The sequence below is a fragment of the Leptinotarsa decemlineata genome, unplaced genomic scaffold (genome assembly GCF_025532065.1).
Source record: "Leptinotarsa decemlineata unplaced genomic scaffold, Ldec_3_MD MMD2_tig00026282_RagTag_RagTag, whole genome shotgun sequence".
Lineage (NCBI taxonomy): Eukaryota > Metazoa > Arthropoda > Insecta > Coleoptera > Chrysomelidae > Leptinotarsa > Leptinotarsa decemlineata.
Window position 1 is genome coordinate 7,721,766 of NW_027412668.1, and position 25,231 is coordinate 7,746,996.

General features: G+C 35.0%; 1 protein-coding gene across 1 annotated transcript in view; it reads right to left on the reverse strand.

Annotated features, from left to right (window-relative positions):
- The window catches only part of pnt (ETS transcription factor pointed), a 325,531-nt gene that overhangs the window by 69,312 nt on the left and 230,988 nt on the right, over positions 1–25,231 (reverse strand). Inside the window, 1 exon segment of the mRNA XM_074179758.1 lies at positions 4,367–4,483. Coding sequence (XP_074035859.1) covers positions 4,367–4,483 — 117 coding nt within the window.

The window sequence follows — 25,231 nt, forward strand, 5'->3', positions numbered from 1 at the left end:
GAAAAATATCCATTGCTTCTTTGGTATGTTCTGAATTTTACCAATACTTTTGTTGAAATATTTTGATAACTTTCTGGTTTTATATATAAATATGTCATTTACTCTAAAATTATTTTTCATGAAGAACGAGTTTGAGCATGTAAACGTATGTTTGTTAGTTCAATAAAAAAATCATACATGAATAGCATACAGAAGATATTGCAAATGACCCGTCAGTTTCACATCAATAATGCTAAACTGAACTTACTCGTATATCAGGAAATATTCCTAAACCGAAACATAAGTTTATCGGTGTTGTTATTATGTGTTATAACAAGCAAAATGCATATCGTGAGTTTGAGATAATTTTTAAGTTATCTCGTAAATGTTCATAAGTACTGCACCATTAATATCTAGACAATATTCACATTACTTAATGATTTTTTAAAATTAATATTATCCACAACGGTGGAATTATTCATCAAGCTTTTATTTATATGCCCTGAAAAAAAAAACAACGTAAAATAGGGTAAATCTATGACAAACTTTTAGATCGCACAAATTGTGTTTTGTAATAAATCGATGAATTGATTCATTTCAGTTTTTTATTTTTGGAACATGTAAATAAAACTTTGTTTTCGAAAGCGTCTTTTACAATAAATTTTTCTCGGAGAAAACTCGAAATCTTCCAAAAGTAGGTGGCGCAGTAGAAGTACCAACCGACTAAAGGACGTGCCAAAATCGCAAATAACTTGTTCCTTTTCATTTTTATTGGGTACACACTCAGTTTTTGTATTGAATATGTTCACGGGCGAGCTGAGATGGTGATAAATTCTGTTTTTCGTCAATCTCGTCACCTCCAAGAATTTTAAACGTCCAGATCAGAATGTAAACAGTGTCGTCGGCATCTTCTTTGAACCTCTCGAATGAATGTGTGTTCTGAACAATCGAACGGTCATGTTAACGTTTTTCTTGTTTGATGTTTCAATATGAAGAGTCGCAGACAATAAAACTGTGGAACAGAGTCGTATCCAGGCAAGGTGATTTAATAAATTGAATTGGCCGCGGTGGTAGTGCGCCCGAATCACGATCGGAAGACCGTGGGTTCGATTCCTGCCTCGACCAGATATTTTTCTCGAGAGAATTCATCTGGTTGAAGCTGGGATGATTCTGCAACCGTGTTAGGAATAACACGTTATCAGGTAAGACCTCGTTAGTCCTTATCTCGCACAAGTTTCTCAACTTCTGAGAGTTGTCGTTCGTATGGGGGCGACAGCTGATTAACGGAAAAGCAGATTTTTTGTAAACAGAATTATCAATCGTATTCATCACAATATTATATTCAGAATAATTCGTCAAAAAGTACAGAAATTTTGGTAGAAATCCTGGCCTGAAATCATCGAATCAATGAGCAAAAAACGTTCTAAGTGGAAAAAAGGTGAAAGTTGAACTTACATTTTGAAAAAATGAAACCGGGGCTCTACCTAATAAATACATCAATACTTCACTTCAAAAAGGCTCATTACTATCAATCAGGACAAATGTGGAAAAGTCCTATTGAAGTTGATGGAATGAATTGAAAATAATCATTGGTTTTGGCATTGTTAAAAAAATATTTTGAGTAGATTTTCATCAACAGGTTGAAAATGAAGAATCAAAAAATCCAATGAGAATTCTTTCAAAAATCCATCTCCATTGTTTTCCCACTGAAAAAAGATTCATTATGAAGCCATGATAAAGTTGAGGCAAGTAATAATAACGCCTTTCACGTGACAATAGATTACCATGATTGTGACATATCATCATTATTATTATTATTATTCATTTATTCGATATTTGTTTAATGTAAATTGACTAATGATACTCTGAAACTGTTACAGATAATCGAATGATTTTAGGTTGCGCGCGAAGCCCCTTCAGAAAATTCGGGTACCGTCCTGCAAGTAAACATAGGGCTCGAGCCAGATTGTACGCCGCGGTCATTATGGCCGCTCCTTTCCCGACGTTGTTTAAATTGTGTGTGCTTTTGCGAAATTGATAAGATTACCACAAGAAAAGATATTTTCAGGTATAGATTACAATATTTGTAAATATATGCTTTGTTGGTGTTGTGTGAAAGGTCTGTCAATTTGTAACAAATTAAATAAATCAACCATTCATCTCTAGTGTGTGTATAACATTGACATGCATGATCAGCTGGATATGATGAGATATCGCATGCTCAGAATGTCTCCATTTGTCACAGGAGTACAAAAAAATTTAATATTTTTGAGGCAACTACCAACACCAGGCTGACTCTTCAGTGTGATAGTTTAGTTCGCAAGTGCTATTTTATCGGAAAACTGACCTTAAAGATCAACAATTATGATAAGCTTTCGTTTTTAATTGACTCTTGTTAGTTAAAAGTTAATATAAAAACCTAAAAAATCTAAAGACCTAGGAATGTTTTCACTTCCTTGGAATTATTGCTGTAAGAAAAAAAAATCTGTCGAAAAAAATTGTTTTTCCACTTTCGTTGTAAAATGTAAATAAAGCATAACAAACAAACCTATTATTTTGTTCTCTCATGGCTAAAAGTTATATTATGAATTTTAAAAATTTTTATTTACTTATACTTACTAATTCTTGATGAAAATGATGATTCTTTAAAATATTAGTTTCATAAATTCATTTTTGATAAAAAACATGTTTTTGTTGCCAAAGATTAATATACAAAAACCATTGTTTTTATAATTATTTACAGTTTTCTTTCATATCGCTATACTTTTATGTCATTTTAAATTGTTCTTCACCTGCGTTTTGTGCTATATTTTTGAATTCTGACTATATGTAATAAATATATTGAAAACTGTCATAAATAATAGTGTTCGAACTTATTTGAAATTAAACCCGAGAAATGAACAAATAGACCTCAGAACACAATGGAAAATCATTAAAATGTAACTAGTAACATTTTTTACCGAACGAACTCTTGCATTCCACCTCAAATCGGCCCAGTACGTAGTTACATCTGGGGGTACAAGGTTCCAATCTTAGACCTCTTTCATTTTTAATTTTTATTAATGATTTGGCAACCTCTTTGAATATTCCTAGCCTACTATTTGCAGACGACCTGAAGCTATATTATAAAATCGACGACATTACTGACTGCCGACATGAATTAGATGTAATCAAACTTTGGTGTAATGATAATCGTCTACAACTGAACATATCCGAATGTAAAATAATATCATTTACAACAAAGAAGCGAACTTTAATGTACGATTATTCAATCAACAAATCTACAATCAACCGCGTACATGAGATAAAATATCTTGGTATAACATACGACAGTAAATTAACATTTACAACACATATAAGGAATATGACTGCTGATGTAAATAGGATGCTTGGATTCATTTACAGAAATGGCAAGAACTTCAAAAGTATTGCCACCTTAAAATTACTTAAAATTAAAATTATTTTGCGTATGCCAGATCGAAGTTAGAGTATGGCTCTTTGTTATGGAATCCGGTTTACGGCTACCAAAAAACATCAATTGAGAGCGTACATAGGAAGTTCCTAAAATACTTATGTCTAAAAGTTGATGGTCAATACCCCACGAGAGGCATCGATCATAACATATTGTTGACACGATTTGATATGACATCTTTGGAAAATAGGAGAGTTATCCTTGCTATAAAATTCCTGCATAAATTACTCTACAACAATATTGACAGTACGGTTCTTTTACCCGAGATCAATTTCTTAGTACAAGAAGTGAAGGTCGATAAAATCTGAAATTCTATTGCGAAGCATCACGCACAAATATTATGCTACGATCACGCCTTGGTATCTTGTATCCATAATCACTTGTAAAAATACTATAAATAAATTTTGTGTCAGTACTGTAACATTGCATGATTTGTAACTTTTTGTGTTATATACTCAATTTTTCATTTCTCTTTGAAATTCTACTTATACGAATATTTTATATATACTTTGTTTCAGCATTTACTTTTATACATTTCTATATTCCATTATTTTTAATATTTAATCCATATATACTCTGTAATAATAGCATTTCCTGTAACTGGGTACTCCTGTTGGAAATAAATCGCTTTTTTTTGTTTTTTTTCTCATTGCTTCTTGAAACTGACATTTAAAAAAATATTCATAATAATAGAAAAGTCCCATATTCAAATTACTCTTTACGTCACTTGTAAAATGATACATAATTCATATAGTAATGTATAGTGATACGTTGCTAGGACAAATACCTGCCGGAAAACAACTACTTCCCTGGCTAATGCCACGTCGGATATTGTTTTATATTCGATAGAAATTTGAGAAAGTTTTCTCACAGAGATGAAAATATGTCTAGTGTATAAAATCTATGATTACTCACCTTTGGTTATATTTAACCTTAATTGTTCTTTTTCCCACGAGGCAAACGACGCTTTCAGCGCCTCTGCCATCGTTTTGTTCGTGCCTGGAGTCAGCGGCGGCACTTGCGTAGGAATATCTGCAAGACCAAAAATAAAATCAATATTGGAAAAGATGAATCACACATTAAATAACTGTTCCAGTCTCAATCATTCACTCCCTTCTCCGTTCATACATTCACATCATACATCAACTAAGACTCCAACTAAAACACTTGTCTAGCAAATCATAACAATAAAACTCTTCAATATTATCTGGATTATGTCCTGATGACACCAACTTGGTTGGAGAAACGACAGGGGTTATAATTCTGTCTTTCTGAAAATTATCATCAACGAATTGAGAAGTGAGCACTATGGTTATAATTCCAACTCTCATCCGTAAATTGATTGGTTCAAATATCACATAGAACAGATACTTCTCTTATCAAAATGAACTGACTTCATGGTTGTGTGTGTTCAATAACCGTGCTTTAGCTAATAACGAACAAAAGTATTGAGGAACATACCAAGTATTGGGATGCTGATAAGCAGCTGAAAAAGTATTGGCAAAATTTGTTATTACAAAACTTTAGATTCACAGTATGCAGGCATATAAAAAAAAAAATTGCTGAAATATCTCTTGTATACCTTATTACATTCAATGTTTGAAAAATAAGGAGGAGCGATGTTATCTTATCCATTTTGGTTCGATTCGGCAATTATAGATTGCAATTGATATTTCAATTTAAACATCTGTCAATGGTCGATGTGGTTGTTGAGACTTCAAAATATAACCTTCCACAATAGCAGACGAAACGTTGTTTTCACTCATTGTTTTTAAAATGAAGTTCAAACATTGCCATCCTTTTCGGAATTGAGTAACCCGTAACAATTTCAAAATTTATTAAATAATTTTTTCTGAGACAAACTATGCTCATTTGGCAAGGAAAAACTAGAGACTCGCTAAACGGTATAGCACTTTTCAATGATGGTGCACTAAATCCCATCCCCATTTAAAAAAATGGAGACAGGAGGACAGTAGCCGGTTGGGTTGACGTGGGTGGTTTGCTCCACTCACAAAATGGACCGCTGTGTGAACCGTTGGTTTAAGCCGCGAGGATGGACGATCGAGTTTCACTTCCTATCGTCCAACCTGTGCTAGGAATCACGTGTTGAAAGGTAAGGCCTCGTTAATCTTTAGCTCGCACAAGTTTCGACTTTCGAGAGTTATCGTTCGATATCGATGGTATCGATGGTTATCGAAAAAACATATTTTCGAACAGATTTTAAACAGATACCCCACTTCAAGGAATGAATGATTTTGGAATGTTTTGAAGAGTTCTTTCTTTGCAGGATATTTTTGAAGGCTCACAAATGTTTCAAGATTTAAATTGTAAGGAATATATTTTTAGGAGACATCAATTTATTGCAGTTTCTTCTGAACTTAATTGCTTTTTTTGTACAAATACTTGTTTCGTTTCTAGACTATGACAATTCTTATGCATCCATAATCGAACGTCTCCCATATGATCTATTTCATTTCTCATCGAATATCGACTTGAATCCAGCTTGGTAGCTCTCGAGCTACCAAAATAACCGGTTCATTTCAATCGTAGGATCGTTTCTCAATGCATTGGCGTTGAAAGCGAATGTGCGACAAACATTGCCCGACAATTGCCAGAAAAAATTGAGCGAACTAGAAACGCCGCTAAAACAATTCCAAGAATAACATTTCAATACACACAGTAATTAGCATGGAGTTATGGCAGTTGTGAATTGGTTTCGACGCAGTTGCTATTTCGGATCTTCAACGGGGACCGACTGCCCACGAGTGGTAGTTCTTCCAGGTGCCGACCAAAGAACCCATAAAACTTTTATTCGTCCGACATATCCAATGTTCCAGTGCTGCCATTATGGATTTTTCGGTCATTAATCGATCGTTTTCAGGCCAGATGCACTTTCAGCAATTAGTCACGATTCTTGAAATTTAATTTCTCAAAGCTGAAAAATAATTCCTTGGTGTTCGTTACGATTTTTGTTGATTTTTTTCAGCGAGTTCGAATGCCAATAAAATACTGACTGCAACTGATTTCCCTCTATTCATTATTGTTTGAATTTCTATTCATTCAATTGATTATTTCTAGCCCATTCATTGAAGGTAGAGACAACGACGACAGTGTGAAATTTTCCAAACCGCACCGATTTGCACAAAAATTCAGATTCAGATTTTACTCAACCTCTACTTCAAGTTGATCTTGTACTGGGGATGCTTTCACGCTAGAGGTCGGTGCCACCCATTCTCGAGGGGGAAGGGAGCGAAATATGTTTCATTGATAATAAGTCCCGTAATGTTAGATGAGTTGAGAAATTACACTTTTTCCAAAAAGTCAATACTTTTACATTATTCTGTGGAAGTGCCAATTTTTCAAACAATGAACCCATAAGCAAAAGCATAAGCTTTTTCGCCAATAACACAAAAAGTATTTCATCGAAAAAAAGATTTTTTAATAAAATACACATTATATTTTACCTATCAATAATACTTTTCGAGTTATTTTGGAAAAAAGTAAATTTTTTGGCAATTTTTTTCAAAACTAAGCACTTTCAACCAGTCAATATTTTAGATCACATCGCAAGTATACAAATAAATTAATTTGTGAAGCGATAACGATTATTTTCAATCGGGATGGTAATCAAGGGGTGATTTTTAGATTTTTGTCGCCGAAAAAAATTGGGACCAAAACTATAAAAAAAGAATTAATTTAAAAAATGTTTTCATCATTTGCATGTGATTTCTTTCTCGGAAAAATCTGCTTTGTTGTACGAGAAGCAAACAGGAATTAAATGTCGAAAAATTTTTGCAAAGGAGTGTAACAAACAGAACAAGAAAATTTACAAATGGATCAGTGTTTCATAAATTTTCGTTATTATTATATATATATTGTATATAGTTATATATCATTACTGAAAAAAATTAATGATAGATTGATAGACTAACGATATAAATTGAGGGCAACTACCGTGATAAATCTGAAAGATGTTTTAACTTTTAATTGTGAACTAATATGGAATTAATTACCTGCTGATAACAAGAAATAGATCGTTAACACGACACATTCTTGGAAAATCTGCCGTTTCGTTAATATTTATCTTGTATATCAGTTGATAGTTAAATGAACGTTCAGTGTGAAAGAGGATCAATTAAAATTTTCTTCTCCAGAGATGAGGTCATAAAAATGACCACCTAGGTGTCCTAATCTAACGACAAAAGTATTCTGTCTAACGATACTCAATATAATTGGGAAGAGTCAGTCTGAATCAGTGATCAAAAATACGGATATTCGCCTTTAATTCATAAAATCACTTTTTATTTCAGAATCTTGGTTGTTTGTTACTTTTGTGACAGCTTGTAAACGTAAGATTCTGTGGACAAACAGTCTGAAAGTATTTTGCTATTTTATAAGGTTTTGAAAATGGTATAAAATGCAATTTTTTCAACTAATTTTAATAATACACTTTGCTTATTATTTGCAAACATTCGCAATAACTCGCAAACATTTTTTCAGAAAACTTTTTTTGGAATTTGAAGGCACTGAAAGACACATTCATACCAAATTTTAGCCCCATAGGTGTGATTTTGACGAAATGAAAAATATTTGATATTTCAGCCATTATCAATTTTTAATTGCTCATATCTGACAAAGCTTTCATCAGATTAGATTGACCTTCTTAATGAATACTATAAACCCTGGAATGTTTGTAAGGTTATCTACAGAGGGACTGAAACAGCATAAAAAACCGTTTTTTTCCGAGATAATCCTGAATATATGTCTACGTAGAAAGTTGGTCTTGTAATTCTTGAGGAAACTCATACATTTTGGAAATATCACTATACCACAATATCTCTTGAAATTGACGGTGAAATTATACCTAGTTGGTATAAAGTATGTTGGTTTCGATAAGAATTTCAGTGAAATAAAATCCGGAATTCTCATGTGTCCACATGTATGTGAGCAGTTTGGTGAAACATTATTAACTACTGTTTCTTTCTTCACAGATATTGTATTGCTATGATACTAATTTTTTTCCATATCATAGGTAACCATAGGTTTGATGACCATTTGGTATGACTATTAGATCGTTTTGATTTTGAACTCATTTGATTATTATGCCCATGAATAGTGCCAAGACAGTTAACTATTTGAACTGGCACTAAGGAAATAAATTGACGGAGTGAGCGATTGACTCAGTCGGTACTGTGACTTCTAGACATTATCTTTGACTCGCAGTCTGCGTATATACCGTATACATATACCACTGAATATGTCTGCCGCAGTAGCAGACGAATCGTTTGGTACTACAAATTCCATTCGACTACAGCCTACTAGCCCGGAAACATTCATGGTCGCTTGTCAAGAACAAACCTTCCCCTTGATATCAGAGATGACAAGTGCTTTGGAAATACCAAGGACATTTTTTTTCAATACCTTTTTGCAATATTTCATAGTTGACATTTGCTTGAAGAAATTATACTAATATAGAGTCGTTTAAGATGACGGATTATTTCTTCAGAACCCAAAGCTTTAATGATGCTCAACTCTTGCAGGATTCGTTGTATAATAGTACGGTAGATATTAAGTCCAAGAACTGCCTTGAACTAGACATATGAATGCTGTTAGTGAAAATGTGTATTGAGCTTCGTTTGGAGATTAGAAACAAGTGTTCGATGAATCTCCAAAATATGTACTCGTTTTCCCCACTCTTTGGATATATCAGGCCAACTGAGTATATTTTCATTTGTTTTTGACTCGATGCTACATTTTGGTAGAAATATCTTAGTGTAATTAACCGCCATTCTAATACCAACTAATCAAATCAGTGAAGCACATCCGCGTAGCTATTTTCCATTAAGTAGGTTCTTGCATAATAAAAAAACACAACACAAACGATAAAGAGTAAATAACGATTAACACCTCCTTCAATTATCCAACAACAATTTGTTGAGTATTTCATGGACAGAGAAACAAGTTATGAGCTCGCGAGAAACGAGGGATGTAGGAAATTGAATGTACCAATGAAATTTAATCAAATCTGCAGTAGAGCGTTTGAAAAAAATCAGTAACCACTTCGTTTGAGTATAACTCCAGGTTGGAATTTAATATGTAGCAGGTGGCACCATTAAATATGCGATACATGCCTTGGTCACGGTCCGGGTGCAAATTCTTACACACTTATTCATTACGTTTTACGTTTTATTCATTCGACTGACTCCCAGTTCACCTTCCTCCATAATAAATTTTCGCTGTATTTTATAATATGTATATATCCCTTGCGCTTCTGCATATATCGGTTCTATTAAAATTGACATCGCAATTAATTGTTGGATCTCGCAATTAATTTCTCTTACTCGAGCAATTAAAATTCATATTTGAGCGGAGATCATTTGAGTCCGGCTGGATATTGATGATGCCGATGAAAATGAAGCAGATGTAACTCTCGTTGAAGATTTAGTATTCTATATTCGCATGTCATCGGGTATTCTATGGAGTTAAAAATAAAGGTATATGTAAATTTCATTGAAACGGCGCGTGTACATTCCTTATAGTTGTGTCAGATGTCCAGGAGTTGGTCAGCGCACGATATTTTCGTTGAAAATTCTCCTCACGTTTGAGCCACTCCATTAGCACAATGTGAAGACAACGCAAAATATTCCAGGAATCACTCTTTCAATAATGCAAGTGAAGATGTAGACAAAATAACAAATGCTATCCTGTGCAGTGATAGCTGAAAAAAAAATCAATATAGTGATGACAATCTCTCATGCATCCAATATTCCAAAGGTTTGAGACTGTCTATGAGTCTTTCCGAAGGAATAACTTGTCACCCTCTTACAATGACGAAAGTCTTGCAGGTCAGAACTGTTTATGATCCTAAAGTAGAAAAATTTAACTCACAATTTATAAGTCCTGCTCGAGCTGCCGAAAAAAATGTTACAGCTTGACGTTATGAAGAGCCTTATTTATTATTGTCGAACTGATGCTGTATCAATATTCGTTAATGGAAAAGGGAATAGGTAGAACATAATTTGAAGTCTAGTTATTGGGAATACAGCTAAATAAAAGACTAATATCTCAACTAGATATGGCTGGCATACTCAGAGTGACAGGTAAGAAATTCATGCGAGGTCCAATCATTCCTTTTATTAACTAGTAAATTTATCAGACCCGGGACATTAGTCTTTTATCCAGCTGTTCGGACTGAGTATACTTTGGCTTGAGTTTTACAAAAGTTTTCTGAAAAGTATCAGCTTTTTTTTAAAGGAAAAAACCGACAAAAATGTTTTCCAGAAATACGGGATTTTCTACCGTTACTACGATGTATCTGCCATGAATAAAGCAGATGAATTCATATCACCAATGTAAATATTCGAATGCGGAAAAAAATGACATTCTAAAAAAAGTGTTCCACTGAATATTTTGGATGCTGGAAATTGATAGATAAGCACCATATCCATGTTTGAACCATTATATAAAGTGCACAGGATAGGAAAAAGAAACAAATTTTGCTTTTTCGGATGGTAGCAACATACATACCTACGAACAATTTGAAACCATCCAGCTGACTGTCTTTTCTGCTAAAGAAACATATAGCCTGCAGCCATTGCATCATATATTGTATACAATTGAGAGTTATAAAGAATTTTGGTGGCAACGTTCAAATTTTGTAAATTTAATTAAAAAGGCGAATGTCTAAGAGTCACTTGGTATTACTAACCCTAGATCATTTCGTATGGACGTAGCACCAAATGTTTTCAAAACAGCAGAGTTGTAAAGCCATCCGGAGTCGTAACATCACCAATAATTTTATTGCAACCAACAGTTGCAGCACCAGTAACAATAGTAATATCACCATCAAAATTTGCGTCTCAGACCCACTAATCAGGGATTCATCTGGACCTTCAAATACATCACAAGAATCTGTATCTGATAATTTGAGAGTTGATGTAACCAATACTAATCAACAAAGTTATACCTGCAACGATAATATAGAAAAACTATGAAAAGAGGATGAATGCTGAAACACGGAATCCTGTACGTGTAAAAAAAAGATTACAAAAAAAGATTCAATGTGAGAAATGTAAAGATTGTATACATGACCTATGTACTGGCATGGAAAGTGGAATAAAGCAGCCATTTCATATGTGTGATATTCGTGTTCAATCAAATTAATTCTTAAGGGCATTCAATTTTGTTTTTGTGATGGTTTGACATAGACTCTTGATCTCAGACTCTTTTCGTGGAACATTGTTATGATACTATTCTATCAGGCACGTAGGTTTTTCCACCGCCCTTAGAAACATGGAATCAATGCATCCCTCAACCAAATCAGGAAACGCATTGGAGCGACTAGGACCAAACGAGCCATCTTGCGGCAAACACGATGGAAATCACAAGATCAAACAAAGTCCACCAAAAGGCACACAAAGAAACACGGGAAACCGAGCGGAAGCCAGGAAAATCTCTCGCCACAATGCAACAGACTCTGGCTTGAACTCTCGTGTTTCTTTGTGTATTTTTTTGGTGTTGACTGGTCTTGTGGTTTTCATCGTGTCCGTCGTGAGACGGTTAGTTTTGTCCCAGTCGCTCCAATACATTGAGTTTCCGGGTTTGGTTGTGTGGTTCTATGAAGACGAGGGCTGCTGCGTCTTTCCTGTTCTGGAGGATCCATTTTGGTGCGTTTGTTGGTGCTGTCGGTTTAAGGTGTTCCAGCAAATGCAAACTACAAAAATATCAAAAATAAAATGAAAACTCAACTGTTTCAATGAGTTTGATAAGTCTTCAGAATGCATTTAATGAGGAGCTAGCTATGATTCAATCCTGCAAGGAGTTGTAGACTTTTATTGATGAAAATGAAAATGACTTCTGGGAGTGCAGTTTTGCGAGAGGGAATACAATATTCACCAGAGAACCTTGTGGATAGACGATGTACCTCGAATCAGAAGTTCAGATGATATGTATTATGAAACTTTGAATTGACATCTTTTAGTGAGACATCTAGTTGCGAACATCTAGTTTCAGAAATACTACCACCCATCGTGTTCTTAGAGACCAGCAAACAATAGTCATTATATGAAATCTTAAATTTCTTTGTTTGAAGGTGGTTGACAATATTTAGTGGTGTATTTCATCAGTTAGGACTTCCATTGTCTAATATAATATAAATTGATATGAAAACCCTGAAAAAACAATTGAAAAAATCAATAAGATTAACCGAAAATAAAAATTTTATTAACTGAATTTACAGAGAAATAACATACAACAACAACCAAACAAATAAAAATTGTAATATTAATAAAAGCTGAAAAAATTAAAAATATTATTAACAGAAAATGGAAAAATAAAAATTGAAAGATTTCAAACCGAGTTATGTCACAACGTTTCGATTGTTAGTATCCACAATCGTCTTCGGGTGATAACTGAACTTATTCCTCTCTGACTATTTATAGGTCATTCGAGTGCTTTCACCTATCCTCTCTTCCCTCTTTCCGCTTCATTGGTTTTGGCTCTGCTATTCCGGATTTGCAAATCCGGAATAGCAGAGCATGTTTGGACTCATCAACACAACATCAAGTGGGCTCAAGCTGAAATCATCCACAAAGAGGAACACTGGTTTAGGAGAAAATTCAAAGAAGAAGCGTAATGTTCAACAACGCATTTAGTCGAGCTAGCGTAGAGATACGTAACATATTGAAACCTCTAATCAAGCGAAAAACGAACAATTCCCGCCAAACGGTCATCTCCGCCAAAACCAATGAAGCGGAAGAGGAATATTTTAAATTTTGTCAGCTTTTTTTGATATTTCAATTTTTATTTGTTTGGTTGTTGTTGTTTGTTATTTTTTTGTAATTTCAGTTTTTTATTTTAATAAAATTGTAATTTTCGGTTAATCTTTTTGATTTTTTTGAGGGTTATCAAATCAATTTATATTATATTAGATAGTCCGAACCGATGGAACTTAAATTTTTCAATTGATAAAATTCAGAAACGAAGTAAATGTTATTTTTTTAATTCCATCGAGATTAGTGTAGCCCAATAAATGAAAGAAATATTACAGATGCATTATATTTAGTAGTGCATTGTATTTAGTACCAATCTCGGTGTTACCAACCCAATATAAATCATTATCAGTTTTTTTTCTGTCAAACATCTTTGTCTCCCGACCTCATCTGACGCTAACCAGCGGAATTTCACTCCTCCTATCGATTACGCAATCTAAACGGCAGAAAGATACAATGATATCTTGTATAACACCAGACGACACATTAAACAATTGTATGTGATTGCCATAACATTCCGTAGCAATGTTTATTGTCCTGCGACGGCTTACCGAGAAGGCATCACCGACTGAGTTTCGTTTAATATTCTTCTGGAGTTTTGTTGAGGCGGCGGCGGCGACGAGGAGCGGTAGGAAAACAGTCACGAAACGTCAGCAGACGAATACGGCACGGGATTCGTACGTGCGACCTCTTACCGCACGTCTATGGATTCTTTCAGAATGTTGGAAGAGCTGCCTGCGAAAGCGTTCGCGAAATAATAATTGGCTGATATTATTCATGGAATGTATTCGGCAAGCGCCTGTTGTAAATTTATCTTGTTATGCGCTGCAAAGGAATTTTGGAGATTTGTATTCGTAGATTACGAATGACGGTCAATGAACGCTCATGATATTTCGATAGCACGTTGAAAAATTAGATCCCCGTCTCCCTTAAGCTTGTCCAAAACTTTCGAAGATTTTGAAAGACTCCTTGAAACGATACTATCCTACCGACTGCGCCATATATCAAGAAAACAATTTTCAAAGGGACTTATAAGAATACGAGCACACGAACTCCTAATGAATATCGATCCCACCCGATTCTGTTAGAATTGACAAAAAAACAAAGACAAGAAATACTTCTGAAGATTTTTTTAAGGACAAAGCACAAGCACTACAGGAAAATCCTTAAGGCGCTCTCACAGCGGTGTCTGTGCGAGTAGCGATTCATATTGGATTTGAATCGCTGGAGAAAAAATCCATTTGGAAAAACGTTCTCAGGAAGTTTATTACACGTAAACGCAGTTCTGAGAGAGTTCTTAAACAGTTAAGTTAGAGGTGTACTGAGTTGAACCTCAAAACGATGAGTAGCCACAGATGGTCGGTCGGTAGCCAAGCGGTTCGGCGTGGGTGATTTGTTCACTCACTCGAATTGACTGCCGTGTTGGTCGGTGGTTCAAGCCCTAGTCTGAACGATCGATCCTAACTTGCTATCGTCCAACCCGTGTTAGGAATCACACGTTAAAAGGTAAGACCTCGTTAATCCTTAGCTCGCACAAGTTTCGACTTTTGAGGGTTGTCGTTCGTAGGGGTGTGACAGCTGGTTAACGGAAAAACAGATTTTAAAAAAGATTTTTTTTTAAACAAAAGATAGACAAATCTCCAACCTTTTTTCGATGTTCCAGACTATCAAGGTTGCAGTGATCTTCGCGTCTCCAATCAGACGGATGGTTTTTTCTGGATGGAATCCAGCAACTTCAGGGTATGTTTGGGGCAGAGTTCCATACATGAGAACAATATTCCAAAGAAGGTCTGATCTGAGCTTTATAAAGCATCAAAAGTTGCTGCGGTGTGTACAGTTTTCTGATTCCAAGTTTTTGAGAAGCAGCCTTTGCAATTCCAGCGACATGATTATGCCAAGACATTGGTGTCCATTTTAAACCCCTAACAATCTTATCGAGAAAGCGGAATTGCCTGACCTGACATTATTATATCCGGTTCGGAGACATTTATCATCTTTCACACCAATTCGAAATCACTTCTAGATCCTCATTAAGATATGCAACCTCCTGCTGCCGGTGAAGATGTGCCTCCGTAGCCGATGTCCTGGAATCCAATTGGAATGACGAGACAAGTATGCTGTTCTCAGCAAATCAATACATTGGATTCTTGTTTTTTTTCCAATAAGTCGTTGATATACAGTAAAAAGAGGGTTGGAGACTATGGATCCCTCGGGAACACCAGCGTTGATGGTGAAAGTATTCGAGAGATATCCATCGACGGCTACTTGCCGGGAACGTTCTTCAAGAAGCTGAAGAGCCATACACAGAAATGTCCCGACAAGCCATAACATCGTCGTAGTTTGGCCAGCAAGGTCAAAGGCCTTAAAAATATCAAGCGCAACTCGAAGGTGACATCTGGTTGATTATAGTTTTGAACGACATTTTATAGATGATACTATCCTACCCACTGCGCCGAATATAGAGAAGATTATTTTGAATGAGTTTTATAAAGATATGAGCAAAATTTTCCTATATTTATCAGCTTAGATATTATTGGGCATTATTAATAGCATTCCAGTACTTTATTGTTTCTAATGACATAAATCATATTCGAATGTAAATGCCAGACACAGGCGTATCACCAATGTATAAGGTGATGATTGAAATGTTTTGTGTATGAACAAGTTTTATGTATGTATTCTCCTGATAATAAAGGAGCTCAAAAGGATTTCAAAGTGTCAAAGTAATACTCTTTGTTACTTTTGATGAATCACAACTAACTTTCAATTTCCCACATGAAAATAACACCAATTATCAAAAACTGACTCAATGAAAATATTTCCGAAGTCTATAAAATCTATAAAAATGCTATACTTTCTATTTAGTGTGTCTTTAGCAGATGAGGTTAAACGTAAAAATCAAAGACATTCAACGAACAATTACAATTTTCAGCAGAGTAAAAGAACATTTGAATATTTTGTACTTGATGAGTTTTTTGTTTATGGGCAGTTCAAACGAAATGCAGTGTAGTTACCCAAAACAAGAAAAAAATTGCTACTTTTTATCAATCCTTTTTGAATTTCCAACGTGTTCACGTTCCACTTCTTTCTTACCACATCAATTTACCAAACCTCTTGTATGTCAACTAATAAAGTTTCATTAAAATTATTGAATCCAGAAAAAATCTCTATTTGAAAACCACTCGAATGTAGTGTTTGAGTAAATAAGCCCGTATACTTGAAACAAAACAAAACAGGCAATAAAGTTCTAGAGACCGCTCCCAGTGTAATCAATTAAGATCATAATAGATGACAATCTTTTGTGATTTCATTTACCACAATTTATATGGCGACTGAATTGTATTGTGTTTTTTTGTGTCATTCCTTTTGTTAACGACAGAATTTATTGGTCAACTCACGAGTTTGTCATTTCTATGATACTGGGATCGAAGCAAGATCGAGTACATATGATATATTGTTTGAAATCTGGATGGGCAAAGTGAATTATTCATTGGTCGGTAATCGATGATTTTTCAGATGAAATTGTTTGTGTTTGAAATCGTTTCAAAAAATATAGTCAATAGCATTTACTTCTTCGATTGACGACTTGTTTATTTCGTGGAAATTCATGTTCACTGAGGATACACTACAAAAACACACTTTTGTCTATTATATAGTGGAATATAGTGGAAAATAGACAAAAGTGTGTTTTTGTAGTGTATCCTCAGTCAATAGCATCTAAATGTAGAAAAAATTCATCGTAGTCTGAGTAAACGTAGAATGGAATATTTGTTTGAAGGTGATTGACAATGTTTCACGATGAATTTCACTAGTTTGGACTTCCATTGTCTGATATTATATACAATGATTTGAAATCCCTCAAATAACTAAAAAAGAAGAATTGAAAATTGAAGAAAAAGAATAAAAATGAATAGTTAAAAATAAACCAATCATATTGTTATATTTGTTCAATTTTTACTTGTATTTTATTTCATTTCAGGTTTTTTGCTTAATTTAATTGTTTTTTTTCCAGCTATCCATTCTTCTTCTTCTTCTTCTTCTTCTTCTTCTTCGATTTTTAGTTCTTTTTTAGTTAATATTTCAGGGATTTCAAATCATGTTATATAATATCAGACAATGGAAGTCCAAACTAGTGAAATAGAACGAAATAGTGGTCTTTTATCAAAATTATTGGTTTTATCAGTTTCAATCGAAATTTTTGTAATAATTTATTCACCGTGGATTTGACAGAGCTGTATTGGCTACCATTCCAACAATTCCGATAGCTTGTTTTTCGTGAAGTAACTGCTTCTTGAAAGTAGATTGTTTGATAAAAACTGAACTAGGTCGTTAATAAAATGATAGGTGTCTACATCGCTGATAGCTAATAGCAGTAAAAGAAAATGATATAATAATATTTACCACAATGGCCAAATGGCAGATGTTGGCGCGCGTGGGCACATAGCAGGTGCTAGTCATTGTACTTCGTAAAATAAATAACAGAAAACCTATAAAAGTTATTTATTTTCGAAGAGTCCCGACATTTTGGTCTTGGATTATTTTACAGCTACACATATTGGTTGATGGAAATTTTTGGTGAGAACCTCTCGAAATCAGCTGTTTTATACCTAAAACGATTTATCTGTCACGTATTGAAATCAATGACATAAAAATCTTTCTCTATTCTTTTCGAAGATCTCTACAGAGACTGTGCTGAGAAAAGTACGTCCCAATAGAACATCGAATGTTTATCAATACGTCTGTATTTTAAATTCCCACCACTTAGTGAAAGTTCAGCACGTACACTTTGAAGCTTCTATCGAATTCATACAAAGTGGATAAATTGGCCCAATGGTGACCTTTTCTCAAGTTATCGAGTCACTAGATGCTCTCAACTTACATCTAGCTAGAACCATTTTATTCATTACAATCGGTCTACAATTATTTGAAATAATCAGAATTCAAGTGACACATTTGATTCCACAAAGAGCGGTACATATCAGAAATAAGCGACGAACTGTGACTGCTCATCGTTTTGAGGTTCAACTAACTACACCACGAACTTCACTGTTTGAGAACTTTTTCAGTTGGAGAACTGCTTTATGCGGAATAAACTTCCTGAGAACGTTTTTCCAAATGAATTTAATCTCCAGCGATTCAAATCCAATGTGAATCGCTACTTTCGCACAGACACCGCTCCTAGAGCGACTTTTAAGAATGTTTTTGTAGTGCTTGTGTTTTGTCCTTGAAAAAAGTTCATGAAGAGTTTTCTTTACCATGAATTCTTTCTGTGACACAACACTTCCACCAAAGTACTGGGCTCTTGGGCACATTTCAAGCTGATATAGAGCTATATACAACACCAAAGTGTTTTAGTTCATTTCAGTTAGACGCTGTTTTCAATTGAAAAATAAATTTTGATTCGATTTTCTTCTGATGTATGTCAACAATAGTAAATACTTTTACTTCGTATGGTTGTACAATGAAAGAAGTAGCGGTGCCATCAGAATTCACCAAACTGCAAAGATAATGATATTTTTTGTTGTTCAATCAGCATCAGTGTCAAAATTGAAAAGTAACCAGAGTTACTTTTCAATTTTGACAGACATATCGACAAAGGATCTTTGCGTCCCCCAACTATTTGTTATCAAAGATTCCGTAGATTGAAGTGGAATCAAATGGTCATTCTATTCTAGTATTGGAATCCTAGCAAAAAAGACAGTTATAAAATCTGACCCACAACCTTTCCGTAGACTCAAGGCGGAATTTTGACGATGAGAACTTGATCAAATAATACGTCACAGAAAAGAATGATAGAAGGGCAAGCAAAACAGTTCATCACCACAGAAAGCTACAGATGAACAAGAAAGACCTGAGATTGGTAGTGGGATTTTTTAGATACTAACCAATGAAGTTACGCCTTAGTGAAATGGAGAAAACAGACGGGGAGAATTGTCGTTATGTTCTGTGAAGCCTTACAAACCATTTAGAACCAAAAGAAGCCGTTCTAAGGTCTTCATCAGCAGTCAGCGCTGTTTTGATCTGCCAAACGTCTCATCAGTGGTGGTAGACTATACCAATAATGTACTGCCAGGACTACACTGTCTTTGAATAAAATAGCGCTGTTTACTGTTGTATCTCGAATACTTTTTTTATACGATTTTTGACTATTTATTTGCATTGCAATGAAAGCTGCAGAAAACATAGAGAAAGGATCTCGTTTGGCGGTTGATATCGAAGCTCGACTTTGCAACGGACCGCCTTTGAGAGCCTCTGTTGTCTTTGATATTCGTGGTTTGAGTCTTCTGCCGACTTCATAGATGCTGGTGATGTCGTAACTGGAGATTCAATCGCTTATTCTTGTGCTATATTTGTAATGAGTATGACATTTTTGTTTTCGGCGATTCCATAATTATTTTTGAGATATATGGGTAATAAAATATTTTATTCGATTTGAATTCCATCATCAAAACTAAAGACCCCACAAAATTCAGCGTTTTTATTTCAGAAAAAAAGTTCAATACTGAGAGAATCAATACTGTAACTTTGTCTAATGATCTTTAACATTAATACTTAATACTGATCAATGAACTGTTCAAACTCTCAATGTAATATGTTCACAAACACTGATTATTACTTCGCCGAACTTCGGCTTTTCGTCATATAAACAATAGAAAAAGATTGTATCACAGTGGAAAATGATCATTGGATTCAAAAATAGTCTGCTCTGAGTAGAAGCAGTGCATCAAGAATGACCGCTTTTGTGCAATTGTTTAAGTTCTGTGTTTACTCTATAGATCTCGATATTCCTTTCTTTTTTCTCCTCTTTTCGAACGATATTCATCTCCCCCAAGATAACAAATATTCTTAACTATTTGTATCTACTACCAAATCCTCTAACGAGATCCCCAGCATAGTAGTTGACAATTCAAGGTGAGTTCCCAATATTATTAAGGAAAAATATTCCGTATATGAAGCATACCTTGTCACAATTCATTCGGAAAGACAAGCAGCCGACAGTATGGAAACTTAATAAACTCTCTTACCCTAACTACCCCCTACCGACCGACTCATGCTTTTAATCCGATATCAAGTGAACCATACTTGAGCGACTCATGGGGAGCGTAAAATATAAAATTCCTAATTAAAGTGGCAAGTCGCAGAAGACTAAAAGGGGTCAGATATTCAGCAATATTGGCTTCGGCGGTTGTTGGATAGGTTATGTTGAGGCCCGTTGAACATATGCGACGCAGGTGCTTGTCTTTCACACACACTCACAACCACGACTCGTATTCAGTGTTGCCAACCCAATAGAGTTGTTTTGAGAGAGGTTGCTGTTAAACATCCGATTGAAGAGCGCGAAACTTGAATTAATCTATAAATCGACGCATACTTGAATCATAATTTCGAAAAAGCCCTCTATACTTGAAATTTTACGAGAAAAAAAGCAGACAAAAATACAGAGTCGGTGTCTAACAGATTAATCGTTGTTTTATGGGTTATTAGCTTTGGTCATATAATAATAAACATAATAATAATCGTTAATCATAAAAAATGATAAAAAGAGGTGAAGTTCAATAGTTTGAAGACTTAACCAGAAACAACTGTACTTTCATTTGAATTTAACAGTTCTACCGGGAACCTATACTGATAAAGCATACTTCCAGAAATGCATACTTAATGTATTGAACTGAATTACCTATAAGGAAATGAAATATTCTCAGTATATCAAAATTCAATATGAAAGTAACAAATTGGGTAGCTGAAAGATTGGAATGAAGGAGGTGTTAGCATTCCTTCAAAACTCATCTTCCGCAGTTGCGGAAGAAATGTCAGGTCCCACAGACCACCCGATAACAGCATTAGGTAAAATGTGTAACATAGATCGATCGGTCATCGGTACACAATCTGTTATATCGTTTCACCAAAAATTTAACGCAGAGTTGTACTGGGTCTGAGTTACTCTGAGATTAAACTAATCTACTAAGACAATGTGGCAAAATGCAAAATACACAAAAACAGTAAAAGTCTAAAAACGCAAGTAATATGCAAGGATACTAGAAATACGCAGATTTTGTTCATTTTTAACCCTGTTGGCAACACTGTCCGTATTTCAAGACTGCTTGTTTTACCGGAGAATTTCGTTTTTTCGTTGGCGCTGTTACACCTGCTGCTACTGACTGATACTTATTATTATTTTTATGTAATTGATTACTGAATTGTTTGTGGGAAAGTCGGTTCTTCGTAAAGTATGCAGAATGCTGGCCGTTTAGAAATGTTTGCATATTTTCCACTGCGACTGTTAAGAAAAGTCAGTTGCCGTTTGGTTCAACGGCTACTTTTAAACCAGTAGTCAAAAATTGGAAACTATCTTAATACCTTCGAAACAAATTGAAATACTTTTCAAATGTGCTCCTTCTTTTGAACTTGTGCAAGTTGCAACGTCCAACTGTTAGAAATTTACAAAGATTCATAAGTGACAAGCTAGTTTGATTTTATTTTTCCAGAAAAGGCGATATAAAATCAATGTAACCCCTTTTGAGGTTCCACCTACTCGCTTCATTGAAATGAGAACCATATGCCTATAATTTCAATAAAGTGTAGTTAGATTTACTTGAGAGTAAATCAAAAATCATGCAAACTTTTGATGGGCCCCAATTTATGCTTTAAAGGATATTGAATTTATCGAGGTAAATGAGAGAAGTATTGAATTTTTTAGGACTGTTCATTTCAACCCTCAAGATGACTTAAATTAATATTTAAGTCTATATATTGTAGTCCTCTCAGCTATCATTCGAAATGATATCGTTCGAAAAGAGAAGAAAAAATGAAAAAATATCGTGATTTATGGACTAAACGCAGAACTTGAACCAATGCACAAAAGTGGCCATTTGAGGCACTGCTTCTACTCATAGCACATTACTTTTGAATCCAATGATCATTTATCACTGAGAAAAGGTCATATAATCATTTTCTGTTTTCACCACACCGTTGCCTTCGACTTCGTTTTTGGGTTTTTCCAGCTTTTTTACAGCAAACTGTCTCATGTATCTTTGATTTACAATAAACTCGTTTCATAAACTATAATTATAGTTAACCAAAGTTACAACAGAATCAACCAAACGGTTTTTTATAGTATTTTTTTCCAACAAATTTGTGACGTGATTCTTTAAATAAACATAAGTTTTTTATTTATGAGCTGATTGAAATGAATTAAACACTAAATGTTGAGTGACTCTTATCACAATAGAATTGTGATAAACCCAGCTTCTTAACGAAGTCGGTTACTTTGTATGGTGAATGGTCTTTCAGGTCAGATGGTAACAGTACGGTTCTACCGAACTCTAAAAACCTGATTTGGTCCCCAACGGGACAAGCACAAAGTAGTCGGATATTCAAGGTGCAAGATTCCCACCTTGATAGCCGCGACACTCTTCCATATGAGGGTTTTGCACATCAGCTACACCTGACGATGCCTTAGATTCGACCGTGCAGGTTTTTTCGCCTCTGGTTTTGGAGAATCATCACTTGAGATCAAACGTTTGCTAACCTGCTCATGGGGGGGTTTGTTCCTTCACCTGAGACAGATTCTGCGTACGCCGCTCAATAATTTGGTGCAAGGCGGTTTCATAAGGTACCCCGCTCTTGAGGAGACGACTCAGTCGTTTCCTGGCTGGACCACCAAACCTTTTTTTTAGGTTCAGTTATTGGATAAGGAGTTGGAGAGTTGGGAAGCTCTCGCTCCTGATCTAAATATACAGGGAGGTGAGTTGGAGTCGTAAGCTCGACATCCATCTCCTCTGTAGACTCAGCGTCAGAAAGAATTTTCAAGTTTACTCTGTCCATAAAAGTCCCACGAGTAGCTAGGGAAAGAAGGTCAATCACGGCAGAGCCCCGCATTACCGTGACAAGGCGATGCTACGACGAGAGGGCGTCCGGTATCTCGAAGGTTCCGTAGAGACAGCTGATAGGCTCAGTGTCATTCATCCTCTCGGCACGGATACACACACCTTAGGATCAAGCCATGGTTGGGATGCCATTCAGTTAGGGAATAACAGAACCACAAGTGATTCTGTCATTCCCGTATCCAGCGGGGCTACGTGGAAGCAGGCATCTAATGGCCGGTTTGCTCAACTCCCACATCCCAAGGTAAGGCACTCGCCAAAAACAGCATGCACAGTGGTTCAGTGAAAGATGAACAAGGACAGCGAGGTACTCTCAATCAGCTCTCATCTGATTTATCCAAGCATTCTGAAAAGTGAGGTTAAGAATATGGTATTTATGCGGCAATTGATAGATTTTAGAAATTAGTTATCACTCTACACCCTCCCTTACTACATCTATTTTCCAGCTTTGCTCAAGACTTGAAAACTGACCCACAATTTTTTTTCAATATTCACAATGATGTACTTCACACTCAGTAGGTACAATTCATTAAAAAAAAATACAAAAATATCAAAACTGATATTTTGATAAATTGCAGTTATCAATTTTGTTAATAAAAACTGTGTATCTGTTGTTGAAGTCGTTGAAGACAATTTCTTTTGTTAGTGGGAACATATGCACTCGACGATTATCTTTGAAGCTTGTCATTGATCGGGAATGTCGAGCATTGTGTGAACGTCTTCTTCAATTCTCTTCAAGTAGGTCCTCGTTGAGTCCTCAAAATGAGAGTTAATAAACCACATTAACCACGTAAATTACGCGTAGTATCTAGCCGACGGAAGTGGATGTTTAAAGCTCGAGTTATTTCATTAAATTTATTTTGGTTAATTGATATGAAACCCTTGACCGACAGTCACAAGGAAGCTAGAAAAAGTAGAGCAATACATACCATCATTATTTTTGGAAAAATCAGAGATTGAATATTTGTTTGTGCTCAGGTTCATATAGCCAAAAACCAAATTATTAGTTATTTTTGTCGAAAAAATCCTTCTGATGAGTAAACCTCCAAAACGAACTAAGAGACATACAATAATGATATTTGGAATGGCCCGAAAAAGTGAGACAATCTTATATCTTTTGCACGCATGAGAAACTTTGGCAATATCTAGATCTGTTGTCAATTTTCTGATACGAATTCTTCTCTTATACCTATCTTCAATTCAATTTCTCTTTTTTCCTTTATCCAATATTCCCCGCGACGTTTTACCATCGGCAAGTTCTGTCTTTCAACGTCTTAAATTCAGCACACATGTCTAAGATGTCTTATAGTAAGGTGATCCCTCGCTAATTTTGACTTCCTTTTGATCCACCCTGAGTGGATCCTGAATTCCTTTTATCTTGAAAATTCTGGAGCTTTCCCCAACGCCATTTTTTCTATCGTTTCTCTCGACATCGTCATATCCTGTCTCCTGCCATCTTGATCGTTGTTTTTTCTTTCTTATTTCTAACTCAATATTTGCCTTTTGCAGTTTTCGAAGTGCTTTTTCATCTGAAGTTGTAGATTTTGCTTTCAAATGAACTATTTTCATTTCATATATTTCATATATTTCCATAGGTTTCTTTTCCACGACCAAACTTTTTGACAAAAAATTAAATGGCAAAGTTTTTGTGGCATCTTGCAGTGTCATTATTGCTAACTCCTGAATCTAATATATAAACCTATGTCTCAATAATGGCATATTTTTTTGTCTGGAATTATTAAGTGAAATAACATATATTTATGTCGAGGGTCAAATATTATTTCAAAGAAGTATATATACATCTCTCAATATGCATTTCGTTGAAATTTGCTATCAACTTTCGCAACAGCTTGCATATCTATACAAACGAGGTTTGATAATGTCTTATCTGTGAGTATTCCTGGTAGAAAGGGGGTAACAATCTTAGCGTTGAGAAATGATTCCATTATCATCTCTTTCTTTTCGAATTATCTTAGAGTTAGTTGTCATTGTCGGACTAAAATGAAAAAACTTGAATTATAAAGGAACATTTCAAAATGAATTTAAATAGGTTCAAAGAATAATACTGCTATTATATTGAAGATGAAACATTTACACAGATATAAATATGTTCCAGATAGACACAT